Source organism: Onychostruthus taczanowskii, unplaced genomic scaffold, assembly GCF_017590055.1.
Source record: "Onychostruthus taczanowskii isolate IOZ18803 unplaced genomic scaffold, ASM1759005v1 scaffold38, whole genome shotgun sequence".
NCBI lineage: Eukaryota > Metazoa > Chordata > Aves > Passeriformes > Passeridae > Onychostruthus > Onychostruthus taczanowskii.
Genome location: NW_024501237.1, coordinates 7,291,168 through 7,308,930, shown reverse-complemented (window position 1 = coordinate 7,308,930; position 17,763 = coordinate 7,291,168). Strand labels below are relative to the sequence as shown.

Genomic DNA, 17,763 nt, shown 5'->3' with positions numbered 1-17,763 from the left:
AAAACCACCTGCAAATACATGTTTTCTTTTCTTTATAGAATAAAGAAAACAGACTATAGACTATAGAATAAAACTTTGCTTTTTATCTGTAATAAAGCTATGCGCCTTATTGAAAATCTAGAATTTTTTTGCATTCCCATATTAAACAAGTTGCCATCATTATATAAAAATACTTATTGTATCTGGTTTCAGACAGTGCAATCTCAGTTATGGAAAGTATCCAGCAACCAGGATACAAAAAACCTAGTCTTAAACACACAGGATCTACAGTGCTGAATTCCCAAAGTCAGGACCAATTACTTCCATTTTAATTGACTGTTAAGCATGATGCTGTGCAGGTTAACTTACAGCATCTCAATAAACTGTTATGGATGACAGCCACTCACTAAAGAAGCAAAGAATTTATTGCCCATTCTATTTTTAATAATTAAAAGACATCAATAATTATGACCTAATCAAAAGAAGTGTCTGAGCTATGTAGTCTCACAAGATTCACTGTGATTATGTCACAGATGCAAATATAATAAATAAAAATTTCCTGACAATTTCTCTTAAAGAGGAAATTGACAATCCAGAATATTTTATGTTACTTGAGCTAGGTGTTCAGATCATAGGAGGAATTAATTACTCTGCCTAAATAATCTGAATTTGCAGCTTTTTCCTGTGTAAAGGACCTATAGTCACTAGTAGTTCAAGGACTACATACAATTTGTCCTAAATAAGTGTGGAAAAAAAATCAGGTAACTCTAAAAGCAGCTTAATTTAAGAGTTTCAGAAACATCAAATAAACAGCATGGTCCATGCTGAGCATACAGTACAGGCTGCACACCTAGCAGGCAAACCAAACTGCAATCTGAAAAAAAAAAAATTAACTGGCAGGAAAAGGGGGGAAACAAACCAAAACCAAGGCAAAAAATGCTTTGCTTTTTCAAACTACATAGCATCCCTTCACTTCTTGTTACTGTCTCTTCAGCTCCTTCAAGAGATAGCTCATGAACTTTGAGGAACAATATTTCAGATATTAAGAATGCCAGCATCCTATTCCTGTGGAGTTTAATGCAACTGGAGTCAACAGGCTTTTTGTCTTCATACTGAATACACTGCTGATGATGAGGTTTCACCTGTCTGAAAACAGACATGAAAACTTCAAGCCCTGTGGTCCGTCCTACAGGAGCCTTTTCCAGGGGCCACTGAGCTACTGCCTGAGGAACATTAAGAAAGTAGTAGAGAAAAGAATACACCCCTGCCCAACTATAAAATACTCTGTACAGGACTAATTCAAAGTCCAGTCAGATTTATTCACCAGGAGAGGATTGCAAACTGATAATGCCAAGGTCATCTTAATGGGCAATAAAACTGTGGACATGACCTGTACAGAGTTTATTGTACAGTGTACACAGAAAAAAGTCTCTCAGGAAGTCTCTCAATGAAATTTGGTATATGTGCCTATACTTTAATTTATACTGCAAGGACAGTCTTCTGTCATACCCAAGCCTGAAAGCCATTTGGACCCAGCTAATTATTCAGAAATTTCCTTGTCTCACAGGGATGATGTTATTTCAGAACAAGGTAGCAATAATTGGGCAGTAACTGTCCAGAGCTTCCACATTCAGAGATAATTTCTTTAGCAAGAGCCTACCAATTACTTCTTTTTGAAAAGCTGCCAAGTTATTCCCCAGGAACAGAGGCAGTGAGAATCTACAGCTATAACAAATCAAGGACCTCAGAGTTCGATTTCACTGAGGCAGCTGTGTGTCAAAATCCAAGCCTTCCAAGCATCTCAAAAACATACTAACTGCTGTCTTCTACAGGAAAAAAAAAATCACATTTGTCCCTCATGGCACAGATTTTCTGTTCAGAAGCAAACAACCTTGTCTGAAGGGTTCTCAACAGAGAAATTATTTTCTCCAACACAAACTTAAGGATCTGCATTTTAAGACAAAACATACCTACATACAACTACTCACAGTGCAGATGCTGCTGCAATGAAAGGAAATAGCTTGTAACTCTCAATGCACTTCTAATACACCCAGTAAAACTGCTGTAGAGTAAAGTAGGGAAAATAAAACTGAAGGGCTGCCCCAACTGCTGCTGCCAGATTTTGATGGAAACAGTAGTCACAAATTTCTAAGACAGTTACACCTGCACAATTTTGTGCTAAAAGACCCAGACTTCTGCTCCACAGAGATCTAGTAATTTTCTTTCTTTCACTAAAAATACAGTGACAAATGCCCACGGTCTTACCTTAGAACCAAAAACCTGAGCAATGTAGACAACTATATGTAACGGTGAGACGCATGAAGTAAGAAGACTTCAGATTCCACCAGAAAGGGTTGTCAAGTCAGATATCTCAGTCAGACTAACATATAACATACACACACTCAAAAACTTTATTTTATCTCACAAGAATACATACACTAGAAATGGTGCAAATGTTCTACTTCTTTACTATTCCTGACACGTGTATGACAACATGTCTGCTTATCAGCTTGCAGACAAAATGCATTTCTCTATTTTCCCTCCAGTGAGAGACCTCTAAATTTCACTAGAAGGTGGCTCAGGTGTTTTACAGTCAAAGCTGATAAAACAGTTTCTGCTAATGCCATCTTTGTTTTCTGCTCTGAATTACCTTGATAGGTCTATGAGCCATTACACTGGTTATGCCTTAAATGCTGTGCCTTACTGAAATATGCTGAAGCCTGCAGGGAAAGCTGGAGCAGAAAAACCCAGTAAAACAGAAACTTGTCCTGTTCCCTACTCTGAAGTGGGGAAAAAAACCATAAAGAATAGAAAAATGAAATCTTATTAAAGTAGTTTTGGATCGTTGTGACTTCCAGCTTTTTCATTTGACATTAGTGAGACTGTGTATACCGCAAAGGATTTAAGGATTATAAGACTGCAAGAACATCAACAGCTGCATGGTACTATAAAAGTATTCAGCTATTCTTGCTTTTAAAATACCATGATTGTAATGAGAAGAACTCAGGGGTGGTGGAGGGTGAGGCGGGGGGGTGGACAGAGGAGAGGGGGAACAAAATGCACTAAATTCTCATCCCTGCAGAATGGTGAAAAAAACAAACACCAAAAAAAGAATAAACAGAAACATAACTAATGACACTGTGCAAGTGAGTCCTTGTTTATAATCCATGATCTCACCTAAAAGTAATAAATTCAAGGTAAGGGAAGTCAGTTTACTCCTTAGTGAAAGGACATCTCAGATAACACAAAGTGCCAGAACACTACAAAGCAGCTGATGCTCTGTTGAACACAGTAACTTTGTACACTGAAACATGGTTCCACAATTGTTGCTGTTAATAGTGTCCACTCACATTTATGCTGCTGAGATTTTGAGAGAACCACATACACTAAATTTTGACCACGCTACAAGGCTGCATTTTTCCTTTGTTCTCCTGGCTTTCTGGCCATCACTATGCAAGCTGCAAACAGATCCTTAAAGAAAATGTATGCTTGAAGGCAGGGATTTTTGCCCTCCCTCTGTGATCACACAATCCATGATGAACAGGACAAAACAAAGAACAGATCAAAACAAAATCCTCATTTCTGGCATGAAGAAAGCCAAGTATGGAGAATTTAAGCCACATGGGAATTTAGTTCTGTAAAATACTGCATAATGATTACATAAAGAGGCTTTGATTACTGTAAAATTCAATGATACATGCACTTCTAACAGTATTGGAAATCCTAAATGACTACACAAGCATTTCATGTTTATTCATCAAATATTTAAAATACAGCATAATACAAAACATTTAACTCATTTGCTTTGAGAGCAATTTACTATGCTCTTCTAGCAAAAATTTGCTCAAGAAGATAAAGTCTTACATTACATCCAGTGCATATGTTTCTAATGTAATTTTTTAATAGCATTATTTGCTCAGCTTTAGTTTTTAAGTACAATGTTTCAAATGTAAACATAACTGTAAAAGACAATTTTGTGAGGAACATGGTAGAGGAAGAAAAATCTGTTCTAACAGACTGAATTTGCTGTTTTCAATTTCACAGAACACACACCCCAAAACCTCAAAAGAAAAATCTGTTTCTAACCTCTGAGTCCCTGCTTTCGTAACACAAAAGCAAGAGCAAACTTGCTGTTCCATACACCTTTCTTTTCATATTTTCAATCCTGATTGGATACTTCACTCTGTTATACATCAATCTCTACAATGGGTGTAATATCTACAAATGTCTACAAACCCTTCAGAAGGAATAAGCAAGGAAGGAGAGGTGGTGGGGTAGCTCCATGTATTAGGAAGGGTTCTGACTGTCTAGAGCTTAATGATGGTTACTATAGGGTCAAGTGTTTACAGGAAAGGATCAGGGGGAAGGGCAACAAGACAGATAGACCACCCAACCAGGATGAAGAGGCGGACAAAATGTTGGGAGAAGTCACACTATCAGTAGTCCTTGTTCTCATGGTGGGACTTCAACTTCCCAGATATCTTCAAGAAATTCAACCTAGCAGAGAGGAAATGGTCCAGGAGATTCCTGGAATGTGGGAAAGAGGCTTTCCTGACACAGCTGGTGAGTGAGCCAACCAGTGGGGCACCACACTGGACCTGTTTTTTGTGAACAGAGGAGAGCTGGTGGGTGATGTGTTGGTTGGGGGCTGCCTTGCGCACAGTGATCACAAAATAATGAGTTTTCAAGTCTCAGAAAAGGAAAGGGAGTCAGCAGAACAGCCAGTTTGGAGTTTCAGAAGGCAAAGTTTGGCCTGTTTAGGAATGTGGTTACCAGAGTCCCTTGGGTAGCAGTCCTGAGGAACAAAGAGGTCCAGGAAGGAAGAACACTCCTCACAAAATCTTAAAAACACAGGAGCAGGCTCCCCCCATGCAAAAAGAGCTGCTGGTGGGAAAGAAGACTGGGCTGGATGAGCAAAGAGCTTTGGCTGGAACTCAAGCAGAAAAAGTTTGTGGCCCTTGGAAGAAAGGGAAAGCAATGCAGGAGGACAACAAGGATTCCATTAGCTTTTGCAGGGAGAAAATTAGAAAGACCAAAGGCTATCTGGAATTTCATTTGGCATCTGCCATAAAAGACAGTAACAAATGTTTCTATAAATACGTTAGCTACAAAAGGAGGGCTAAGGAGAACCTCATCTTTAATGAATGCAGAGGCACACAGAGACAAAGGATGAGGGAAAAGCAGAGGTACTTAAAATGCCTTTTTTGCCCCAGAGTTTAATAGCAAGACCAGCTGATGTCTGGGTACCCACGCATCTGAGCTGGAAGAACTGATCAATAAATAAAAAACTGACAATAAAGAAAAAATTATCAATGAGAACAAACAAATCTTATCCTTGAAGTGACTCAAACATTTCCATGTTGCTGCATTTAGTTCAAGAAAATCCTTCACCCCTGCAGTGCCTGGGCTCCCTGTGAGGGCTTCAGTACCCAGCCTGCTGGCAGCACCAGCCATCCCTCCTGAGGAGCCACTCCTCCAGTGCCTTGTCCAGGGGTGTCAGCGTCAAAGGCACTCAGAGGGAAAGGAGATCAACCCTCTGAAAGGACAGAAGCATATTCTACAACTTGAGGGCATGTCTTCACAGCCAGGTTGCTCCACCCTGACTACAGAAACACTGTGCCATCCTCTGTATCCTCTATTTGCTGCAGCATACATATTTCAGAGGAAAACATCCCAGCCTTCCACACAAGGCACTTGCCCCTTGAACACTAGAAGTCATCATTAGAAATGACAGGGCAGTGCAAAAGCCACCTTGGATTTGTTTGACTGTTCTGATGTGATCTGTGCTGGTCTAGTGAGGGGCAGAGCAATGAAGGATATACAAGAATGATATATTTGCAAGCATTTTAGGCAGTGCTACAGAGACTGCAACAATCATGCCTATGTTACTGAAATCCCTAGCTGATTAAAATAAAATTTACAGGAAAATGTTATCATTTACTAATTTGTTTCTTTCTAAGAAATTTTCAAGGCAACCTTTTAAACTTTTAGAGAATACCATTGGTCTCATTGCTAGGTACTTTTACAAACTTTTCCCAAATGTCAGGTCTTAGAACAAACCTTTGACTGATGTGAGGCAGCAATAGCATTTGATTGGCAGAGTAAGTGGAAAAGGAAAAGAAAATGGAAAATTAATGAATAGTAGGTTACAATTTTCCCTGAAGATACAGCAATAGGGAGGAGTTTGCCTCAATAAGAAAAGAAAAAAAGTAATAAAAGGGTAGGATAAAACATAGTAGATAGTTTCAAAGGGAGAAAGATTTTTGCAACACCAAATCCTCCCACTAAATTTTCAAGGGTGAGGTGCAAAGAGCAGTAAGGTTGCATACAAATGGACTTTAACAGTAACTTTACCAGTCTTGACACTTATCCGCAATTCTCTTACAGGCATACATATCATATATGATACCTATTTGTACCCTCAGCCACTGCAAACAAAGAATTTATATCAATATAAACCCAAAGGAAAGTCAGTAGTTTGAATTTCTCTTTTTGTATCCAAGACTTTTAAAAAATACAGAGAAGGACTGACAATAATACTTTAGGTGGATTCAATATTCAGGTACCTCAAAGAATCAAAAAACATTCCTCTCCTCATCCTAATAATGATGTTTAGTAAGAACATCTAGCCTGATGCAAAAGGAAAACTAAATCTATCATCAAATATATATTTATGAAAAAAATAATAGATTTTGAAGAGAAACATGAACATCTAAAGCTTTAGTGCAAGTATTTGTGTGGGTAGGACTGTAGTAGTCCACAGTACTGCTCTGTTATGGAGAATGAGATAAAAGGAGTTTCTAATTTAAGGCAATATTTCTCTGCAAATCCTGCAGAGACGGCAGTGAACACAACTGACAAAGGGAAGACTTAAGTGTTTTTTTCTTTAAACAAAGTACAGCACTTTGCTTCAGTTTTTGAAGAGAAACTGTTTCGGTATTTTTAGCATTCAAAGGAGTGAGGGACTGAGTGCACTCTGGTGCAGGCAGAGAACAGGAAGGTGAGGTACAAGATTTCACATTTATCTCTGCTAATGCATTTTACAACTGCTCTGCAGTACTCCTAATGTTCCAGCCCTGTGTCTCTTCAGCAGAGATGGCAAAGCACCAAAGACCAAACTGCATGATGGTGGTGGTGTGACAGGGATCAATGCCCATGGGGAACATGGAATGCTGTCGCTTCAGATTTGGTTTCACAGCTGAACTCAAAATGCCTCTGTCATGATGGAAAGTCTTCATTTTCCACTCACCCCAGCAGGATTCACTTTTAACAGGGACACTTGCAAAATCAAGAAACACACACAGCAAAACCTTTTGCAATATTTCATTCCTAGTGAACAGGTTTAATAGAAGATTTAAACCCCAAGACTTAAAAGACATGTAATTTAAAGCCTAAGTAATCTAAAATTGCCACTTCACAACATATGTTCCCATATCCAAAACAGAACTTCTAGCCCCCCTACTTCTAAAAATTATCAAATTAATCTAATTTTATTCTCAGTGATTAAGATAAAATTTAGGAAGTAAAAAAAAAAGACCAGACTGTCAAATATTTCTCCTTGCTCTCAGGGGATAACATTGGAATGGCTGTGTGTAACCTTCAGTGTCGCACGTGAGTTACAGTAGTAATATCCATGCAAAGGAGATTATCTTTGAAGGGGTGATGTAAAGATAACATATAGAAAGTTCCCAGCATGTACAGAAAGTTGCTCCTACTTCTGTTCCCAGCACTTGTCCACGTGTGGATGAAAAAGAGGTGGCCCAGCTGGGTATGAGGTTCATAACTCTTGCTGCAGGATACGCATATTCCAAACACAGAACAACAACTGCTGCCTCCCTAATTAGGCAGTAGACTTCCCTCAGTGTAACACAAAATCATCAGCTCTCTGGTTCTGTCATGTAGGAGTGGTACCTGACCTGTGCTATGCAGTATTGTCCCAGAGAATGAACCTGGTTTCAGCTCTAAAACTTGCTAGACCAAACCGGGCTAACCTGTGTGCCTATAAGAAAGGTAAGAACAGCATGCTTGTGCAAAAGTGGGACAGAGGTAATTTTTCAACAGTTTACAAGCCTATAATTCTGATCTTATTAGACAATGACAAAGAACAGGTACAGCCCCAGCATTACAACAAAACCTAAATTTATAAAGTCCTAAAGACAGTGTCTCTCAAGCCAGCAAAACATAAATTTGCTCATGGCAATATAAGAAGAAAAATCTTTGTGATGTAGACACAGATGTCACTCTACATTTTTCATAAAATGGTATTTACCCACTAATCTATATGGGTGGCTTCACTGGATATATTTAAAGGATATTTCATAAGCATTTCAACTACTTTTTTCTAAGTATATCAAAGTAAACTAGGAATACCATAGTCTTTCTTAAAAGTTTCTATTTACATGAAGACTTACAGTAACTAATCACTTAGAAAGACTACTCAAAACAAACAAAACCCCTGTTTCATTAAACTAAAAAGCCTCAATTACAGAAAATCTGACACAGCCAAGATATAATTAACATGAGACAGAGATGCATAAAAAGTGAAAAGTGCAGTCAGAACATTCAGTGTGTCAAGCACAGTGAATGTGATCCCAGCTGCACAGTATTTCAATATAATTAAACCATACTTCTCATATAATGTAAGTTAAATGACAGGTAAGAGTGAAGTAACTAAAAGCTTTCTGGTACAGGAATATTAGCACTGAAAGGTTATTTTTAAGATTTTTTTAAAAGAGCAGGCCAAAAATAAATTCTGGTTGTTTTTCAGTGAGGAGCATCCTCTTTCACTTTAATATTATCACCTATGTGCACAACTCAAGAAGTATTTAGTTAGTTTTGTGTTATAGTAAAAGTCCAGCAGGTCTGAAAATGAGAACTAATTCTCTTGTGTAGTCAGTCAGGTTTAACAGAACTCAGGAAAAGGCTTTACCCAGTGATGTACTCACTGCCCTTTCCCCGCCTTCTCTACAGTTTTCTATTTGTGGCAGTAAAATCCTGCTGAGTTTAATTAATGCAGAGAATTCACTTCTTATAGCTGCAACAAGAGAAGAAAAGTTAAAGTATATATTTGTGACAAGGGATATTAACTACTTTGAGCTTACTAACTGAGGCAAGCAGTAGTACAGCTCTGATGCTGTGGAATTATTACTGTAAACAATTTCTGCAAAATATCTCACAGTCAAATCCATGGTTTATTTCTGCCATAAATGCCCAGTTATTTGAGCTGGTGTCTGCTCTGGAGCACAGAAGAGCAGGACATGCCTAGCAGGCCTAGATTCCCCTTCACCCGCAACTGGATTACCTGTCTGTTTGGAGGAACGGTAGCCATGGTATGCAGTAGACATAGTATGTGACAGCACTTTTTGAGAAACAAGAAAGCCAGTTCTACTGCAGACTGGAGAATCAGAGCTGTGACACCACAGCACTTGGAGTAGTTTCACTGCCAAAGGGTCATACCCAATTTCTTGGGTTGTGAAGCAAGTATGGAGGTTTGTGCTGTTGCAGCTATGCTGGTAATAATATCAAATTATAGCTTATTTCAACCTCACTTTTATGAGTTTACATAAACATCCAGACTTGAAAAAAAGTCACCCAAACTAATAGAAAGCGTGATGGTTTCTAATTAATTACAGGTAAGAAAGTCAAGTTTTTCATGAGTGAGATTTTAGGATGTAAACAGAAGTCCAAATATTGCCACAGATGAAGTTGCAACCAGAGTAGCCTGGGGTCATTCACATACGCTGCAGCGCATCTTGATTTACATCTTACATATTATTTAATTTTTTCTTGCCTACATCCAGTGTTAAAATGGCTCAGTAGTAAAAAATGCCAAATGTATGTAAACCAAAGATGAGATTAATATTTCCCCCCACAAAAAGATACTACAGTACAGATCTAGAATGTTTCACATAGGAACAATACAAATGCTATGACAAAAGAGAAAGGTATTCTCTCATGATTTACAAGCTACATCAATGTGATTTCCTGGGAGAGACTCTAGTCTTGAACTACAGTTGTTAGAACAGTTACAAAAAGTTCTTACAGATTTGCAAAAAGCTTATGAAATTACACTAGTTCTCTAGGGTAGATCTTCTCTTTCATAAGTGGCAGTAGAGGAGCCTGGAGCTAGAAAAGCAGTAGTACAGGGAAAAGTACTATAAACTCAGTTCACTTTTATCACCTACAGACAGAGCATTATTTTCCAGCATTTGTCAGTCAGAATGAAACTGGAAGAGAAGGACAAAGTCCAACTCCCCGCACTCAATGCCTGTTACCTGTCCACAGGTGACAACTCTACTGAATAAAGAGCACATCCCATTTTAAGCCCCTCTAGTCTAATCCAATACCAAATTTAAAATATATACATTATAAAAGGGATGTACATGTCTCTTCCCAGTTATTAAACAGAGAAGAAATTCAGATTCTATGATTAAAATACTGCACACATTCCTGTGAAAGAGCACAGTGAGGGGACAGAACCAACCTGTTGGGTCAGAAAGGTTGAAAATTTAAACAAATAGATCAATAATTTTCTACCTGAAAAAAATTACAAGTTCTCAAAACATAGAACTTTACTTTTGTAAGAAGTTCAAAGACAGACTCAAGCTTTAAATTATGCCTTTGATTTCCTTCTTACAGAAAATGAACAGATATACAGTCAGGACATAAGCTTGCACTTGCTTTAATCATGCTGGGTGCCAACTGCAGATACGCAAAGAGCAATTCAGTTAATTAAATACAGGTGTCAAGGGTCATTCTTGATGTCTAAGAGTAACCTATCAGCTGGACTCCAGCTGCCGCAGAAGCAAAACACACATCTCGCGTAGGTCCTATGATGACATCTAGCTCTGTCCTAGGCTAAGACAAAGGCTCAGCCTTTGTCTAAGGTTCTCTTAAATTACCTGGAACAGACAGAATATTATTCAAGCTCTTTATATGGCAGTTAAATCACTCAGATTGTCCCACTGACCTCCATATATCAGTTCAAGTGAGTAACTCCCAAGAATAAAAAGCTGACTCTGTATTCAAGAATGTACAACACCGGAACCCCAAATGATTCACCTTTAGCTGTGACACTGTAGAGCTTGGACTGCTACAAATCAATAACAAAGCAGCAACAGAAAAGCTGCAGATATCATCACACAAGAGATTAAAATATGAGAAGCTCTCTCCCAAGTTACAGTCTCTACTGTCATTCTGGTTTGTGCATGTAAGTAAAATATTACCAGAAATATATTTCTGAAAAATTATTCACAGTGGTGCTATCTCAGTCTATTCCATGTGTTCTCTGCCCTCAAAAGCACACCAGAGCAATCTTTTATTTGCCAGGAATACCTGTACTGACTCATGTAACCAGTTAAAAAGCCAATAGCAAAATGCCCATCTTAAGTGCATGATTCTCTTTCTCTATTCTCTAATATATCAACAACAGATAAAGTAGATTTTAGGCACAAGAGAACAACAAAACCAATTTTACATCAAACCATTTCCCCAATTTGCTAATGAGAGCAAAAGAACAACACAGCAAGAAACTTATTCCTCAGTATCTGTGCAAGGACTGAAGCAAAGCACTTACCGTGTCTTGGGATTTATCTTTGACATCATAGACTGTTAGTTTTATTTTAGTTTCCTCATAGATTGGGTATTCCGGTGGGAAGGTCACACCAGTCAAAAACAGTGGATCTTTTGTACCCTGTGCAACATGAGTAAACACTCAGTAAGGTAACAGCTGAGCAATGTGAGGAATGTCACTGTGGAGGTACAGAAACCCAAAAGGTGTCAGCTGTCTACAGCAGAGATATGGTAACAGCTCAGTTTCACTACCCAATCAATGAAAAAAACCCAAACAGCCTTAAAACTTTCTCAGGAAAATGAAAAACAAATAAACAAAACCCAAACAAAACCACAACAACTTCCTGGAAAGTGTTTTTAACTGGAAAGAATATGAAGTGCTTCTGAAGCAGAGCCTAGTATCACATTTTTAAACAGCTCAGCCAGTATCAAGTTCTGGAATACAACTCATAATAACCAAACCCTTTCTTATTCCCATGACACTTTTTGAAAGTACCACAATTTCATCTTAATTTAAATAAACTAAAGATTTCACTTGCACACACATACAAAAAGAAGCAATCTTCATAAAGCCACAATATTAAGTGTATAGAAATGCTACAGAGACTCTCAGTAAGTATATTGATTTGTGGAGAGGGGATTGAAATACTCCTCTTTAGGCACTACTGCAATAAAATAACATTCCTGTGCATTGAAACATTATGATTACACTTAAAAGCTGTACACAGAAGTAACTATATCATAGTTAAAGATATACAATTAAATGAATAATACAAAATATTGCTTATAATTTCTTAATGTTTAATTATATTTAATTTCCAAAGGTTACCATGTGTGTATCCTTAAATTTTCCATTAAGTAAAAATAATAAAAAAAAAGATTGTGCATGACAAAGGTAATTTATCTTACGGATTAATTTTCTGTGCCCCTGCCTTCCCCTCCACCAAAGCTTGACTACAAAGCCAAGAACCTTGACAAAACAAATTCAGGAATTTGTTGAGGTCTAGGACATTGCATTAGGAAATACATCAACTTCTATAAAAAAAAATACATAGTTATCTATTCATCTTTTGCACAACATCCTTCCAGACAGTCTGCAATGAGACATCCTGATCAGATACAAGATATTTGAATTAAGCAGTTTCAGGATGGTTGAGGGCTGAAACCATAATAATTTAATTAGTAGTTGGTTGAAAGTAATCACATGAAGAGCTCATGAAATATTCTCATTGTATTTAACAGTTAAAAGAAGCCTCTGGTGAAATCGTGTGTGTTTACAATGAGACTTCCCTGCTCTTAATGAATCTCTCCAGTAAGTTAAACAAGTTACACCTACATTGCTCACCCTTCATTTTCTCTGAACCATTTTTGCTGTTTCTGACACCAATGCTTACAGGGCAAAGTAGGACTAGCAAGGCAGACTCAGACAACTTTTGTTGTAATGTATGATGCAAATTACTAATTATTTTATGTAAACTCACAGACATTACGTACACACATTTCTTTCACAAATTATAGATCTAGGGTAATATTTTTCAAATTGCAAAAGCATCAACTCTTTAATGGAAAAAATAGAACAAAAAAGCATAGGTGCAAATAGGATAAAACCACATAATACACCTATGCTTTTCTGCGTTTAAAAATACTTTCCAAACTCACTATACTCTTAATTTTTATTTTGCATTGCCTTGTCCCTTCATGTGAGCAACTGTTCCCTGTTTCATTCTAAACCTCTGTGTTAAGAATTGAAATATTCTCCATGCCTCTACTTGGAACAACAGAGCTTTCATGAAAAGCCAAGTTAATTTCTGTTCATTCTGGTTAAATGCCAAGAACTACAGCACACTTAGGTATGCTTTACTAACTGCCAGAGTGTGCTTGTCTTACCTAAGACTATGCACTAACTTGTTTTATTCCTAATTCACTTTCTAAGGAAGAAATGAGCAATCCAATAATCAACATGTTCATTGAATAAGAAAGACTCACCTCCACGATTTCAGTGCTTGAATACCACGTCAAAATGTGCTCTGCTGGATGCAACACTGAGACTTGGATAAACGTATTCAGCTTCCGATCACGGATAGCAGCCACTAGATCCTTGCATGCTAGAGACAGTGCAAAATAAAAATAAAATACTCAAAAGCAAACTCCAGGAAAATGCTGTCACAGAGACAGGACAAAGCAGACCACACTCCGGCTCCAGATTAAATCTCCAGAGACAAGTCGATTTAACAGAGGAAGTCTCTTGGAAGTAACCTACAGAAATAGGAAGTCACATGCCACAGAACTGAGCTGAGATCTCGTTTCCACTAAAAATACTTGCGGCTTCTGCAAAGCTCCCTGCCAGAGGCTCATCAGCCCCAGTCCATGAGTGTGCGTGTGCAAACGCTGCAACAGTAGGTAATTTTACATAAGTACTCATTTAATTTGCCCACAAAATCTCTTTTAGCAGCCTTATTGGATCCTCTCTTGGCTGACAATTTCCCCAGTTACACAACCTTTTCAAACACATTCTAAAACAACTAATTGCTATCAGTGGTTAAGCTGGTTTATATTGTTTGTTACTACTTGTGAACTTAGCAGAACTAGTTGTCAGGTATAAATCTACATACCTAAAAGCAGACAGCAACATAACCAATTATTTTGTCAGTGACTGGTATATGAATGAGAATTGCATTCTACCTATATAGCATCATTATTAAAATTTATTCTACCTAAGAGAGAAATTCCATTCTGGTTTAATAATTCACTTTTATCCTGGGCTCAGAGTCATGCAGGTGACTGAGATCATTCTTTACACTAACACACCTTGTGCCTTCAAAATGAAAGGGCGAAAGCACTGAAGAAAAAGGAGGAAGAAATAAATAAATGCATCATCAGCTGCTCCACAGAAGGGACACAGATTAATGGGGCATGCATTGGCTCAAAATCAAAAACCATACACCTTCTATTCTTCCATAAGGGATATACAGCTGTGAACACTGTGGTGGGATCTAGCCAGTGCTTTCTGCAGGGTAATAAACTACCCTGGGATCTCAGAAGCCTGAGGCAAGCAAAGAAAATACTATGGCTTCAGAGAAAGTAATTGTCAAGAAAGAGCTGAGGGTATTTTCTATGAGCCATTGCCTACCAGGGGCTTCCTTAAGTGCAGCTGACCTTTAACTTTTCAAAAGGTGAGTCAGATTATCTTCACAGCAAGCAAACTTGGTCTGATGAGAAGCCAATGCTAGAAAAGCTCTGATACATACAAAAGGCCAGCTCAGCTTGTTTTATACCTTTTTTTTCCTTTGGGCTTCAACCTGCTGCTGGAGTAAATAAAAGGAAAACTAGCTGAAGTTTTTTTACCATTCTTTTTTTACAGTTAAAAGAGACAGGGAGACAAATCTAACCTTCAGAGATTAGTTTTGCTTTAGTCCAATTGCCAATTAAAATCTCCTGGTACATAGTTTCAAACTGACCCTATTATAATTCGGTGGGAAAAGTGGGATAAGCATAAAAGTTTGTGCTTGATGAAGTCTTTATGAAATGGCTGACGTAACAGCACCAGGCTCAAACAGTGAGTTGCCAGCAAGTCTTTGCTGCTAAGACTTACCGCATTATTAAAATGACTGAATATTAGCACTACTTGACATCACCTTAAAAATTACAGTAGACTTCCTGAAAAGCAGTTGTCAAAGCACAAAAGGTTTGGCAGATAACTTTTGACACGATTTGACTTTGTCCTCTCTAAAGCTGATCATTTAAGTAGTAGCAGATCACGGAGATTTCCAAATATAGCCAGTTCCCCCCATAGAACCTGATCTCATGCCACCATACAATCCTTAAATATTGCACTCTATAATAAGCTTTTTACAATGTAGCACAGATTCAGAGGAATGGCAAGGGAGCTCATGTTCACTACCTGAAGCTGGAACAGAGAGACAAATTTTTCACACCCACCACACAGGAAGGCTAGCCAGCTCACAATTCAATAGAATACCACAAAAGTGAGAAAAACAAAAAGACACAGCCACTTAGGAAAAATAAAATTAGACCCCCATAAAACATTATCAGTGACTCTGGCAGGAGCTCTACAGCTGAACTCTTGCAAAAAGTACTACTGCATGATGAATGGAGGCAAAACTCTCACAAATAATAGTTGATCTAGTTGTGGCTTGTCTCAAATACATTATCTAGATGTGACTAAATCTTTTAGCTGCCAAGAGCACCGGCTTTTATCCTACTGAGAAACCATTAACAATAGGAAGAAGATTTGCACCAAGTGGTCACCACCTTGGTGCTATCTGAACATAGAAGACAATTTATTTCCGTGACAGTACAGCAATCCAGTCATTAGATCATTTTTCCTGTAAAAAGATGGCTTAGCAGCATGATCTTGAATTTCATTGGATAGAGGTGACAGAAAATAACTCATCTGCATATCTCCAGTAGGGAGGATCAGCATAAAGCATCAGAACTCTTTGGGAGACACTGGTGCAGAAAGAGAAATGAAATTGAATGAAACCTGCATCTACTTTGATGACAGTGTTATTTATCTCTATTGTGACACTGGACTACTGCTGTTCACAACTCGCCTTTCAGTCAGAGAGAGTATTCAATAAAGTTATCCCAGGTAAAGAACATAGAACTTGTCAGTTTGAGCCACAGTGCATCACTTCCCTTCAAAACAGTCCAAATGAAAAGTTTAGCAAAACAAAAGGACTACTTTTAAGCAGATGCCAAAGAATAAAAGCTTGTTTTATCCTGTTTGCAGCCTGGCAAGCTCCACAGCCCCATGCTGCATTACTGCCCTTTGAACAATTTTACCATCAGCACCTCCAAAAACCTTAGGTCTTCAAAGAAACAAAGTGAAACATTACACAGTTAGGAAAGCATGTTATATATTTAAACAAGTTTGCTAGGTATTATTCACATACCCCTCAAACAGAAACTGATGAAAACACAAGCATGAAAGGCATTCTGAGGCTGTTTCCTTAACTGCAAACGTAACACCGCGAGAGCAGGTAACAACATCAACGCACTTTCGACCGTAACCTATGCCCAAGCAAACCACAGGTTATGTTATTTCCCAATACTTCAGAATGTTTGAATTAATTCTGGAAAAATTTATCAAAAAAATACAGTGAAATGAAGCGCCAGCTTGTACTTACATGCCAAAAGTATATTAATCTACTCATTGTGACTGTTGACTCAGTGTGTAAAAGCCTGAGTCATCCATTCCCCTGGTGACCAAACCTCTGCTGAGCCTATCAGTGTACAATGAATGTTTAAGGAAGAACTGCGTTAAGAGTAATTTATGCTTTAATATCAACAAAGAAAAAGTTAAGATAGCAGGAGGAAACAAATCTTCTACTCATATTTCACTGTTCTCTGTGCTGCACTGGCTTCACTGACATGATGGCTGTGCTCTTTGCCCTTCTGTGCCCACACAAAGAATGGAAAGACCGGTTACTGTTTCCTCATGGGACCTTGGAGGATTTTTTGAAAATTTTACTTCTACATTGGAAGAGAGTACAGAGAGAAAAACTAAAAAATCCCAATTACTATATAACAGTAAGAAGAAAGGAAACAAAAACAAACAAAAAAAACACAAAAACAAACAAAAAAAAACAAACAAACAAAAAAAACCACAAAAAAAAACCAAAACAAAAAAAAAAAAAAAAAAAACCCAAAAAAAAAACCAAACAAACAAAAAAAAAAAATAAAAACTCCCAAAATAGAAATAGCCTGGAAATTAATCATCTACCTTCCCTGAAACTGTAACACTTCTGAACAGGCATTTAGCACTCTCTGCTCCAAGCAGAAAGCCCACTAGAGCAAAAAAATTAGTCTGGCAGAGAAACAGGGAGATAGAGCATCTCCCAGAAATTGAAAAGTTCCAGTAGCTAGAGCAAACAATGTGGGCAGGGGGAATGAAAGACATTCCCAATTCCCAGCTCAGAGTTCAGAATTGTTTGGGAAATGAGCCAAAGAGGATATCAAAAATTGGGAAATGGCACTGAAACTGAATAGTTTATTTTTGCTAGTCAGGAAAAATACAGTACATTGGTGAATGTCTTGTCATACTCTGGATTCACACAATGTATGTATTAGCCTATATGACAGTGTACAGGGTAGCTCTTTCTTTAACCAGTGACAGAAACACCATTTCCCACAGCTTCATTCCTTCCCATATTCCAAACCAAAACAGATTCCAGGGGGCTGGCTAAGAAC

The 17,763-nt window shown here is 37.9% G+C and overlaps 1 protein-coding gene across 8 annotated transcripts in view; it reads right to left on the bottom strand.

Moving 5' to 3' along the window:
- Positions 1-17,763, bottom strand: part of INPP4B (inositol polyphosphate-4-phosphatase type II B) — a 319,336-nt gene that overhangs the window by 171,168 nt on the left and 130,405 nt on the right. For 7 of the 8 annotated variants that reach the window (XM_041411957.1, XM_041411958.1, XM_041411961.1 and 4 more), the window contains 2 exons: positions 13,537-13,655; positions 11,555-11,671 (listed from right to left, as the gene is read on the bottom strand). In XM_041411957.1, the coding sequence (XP_041267891.1) occupies positions 11,555-11,671; positions 13,537-13,655 (236 nt within the window). Of the gene's footprint in view, positions 1-11,554; positions 11,672-13,536; positions 13,742-17,763 lie in introns of those variants that run through there. The other variant, XM_041411963.1, reaches the window with a different exon arrangement.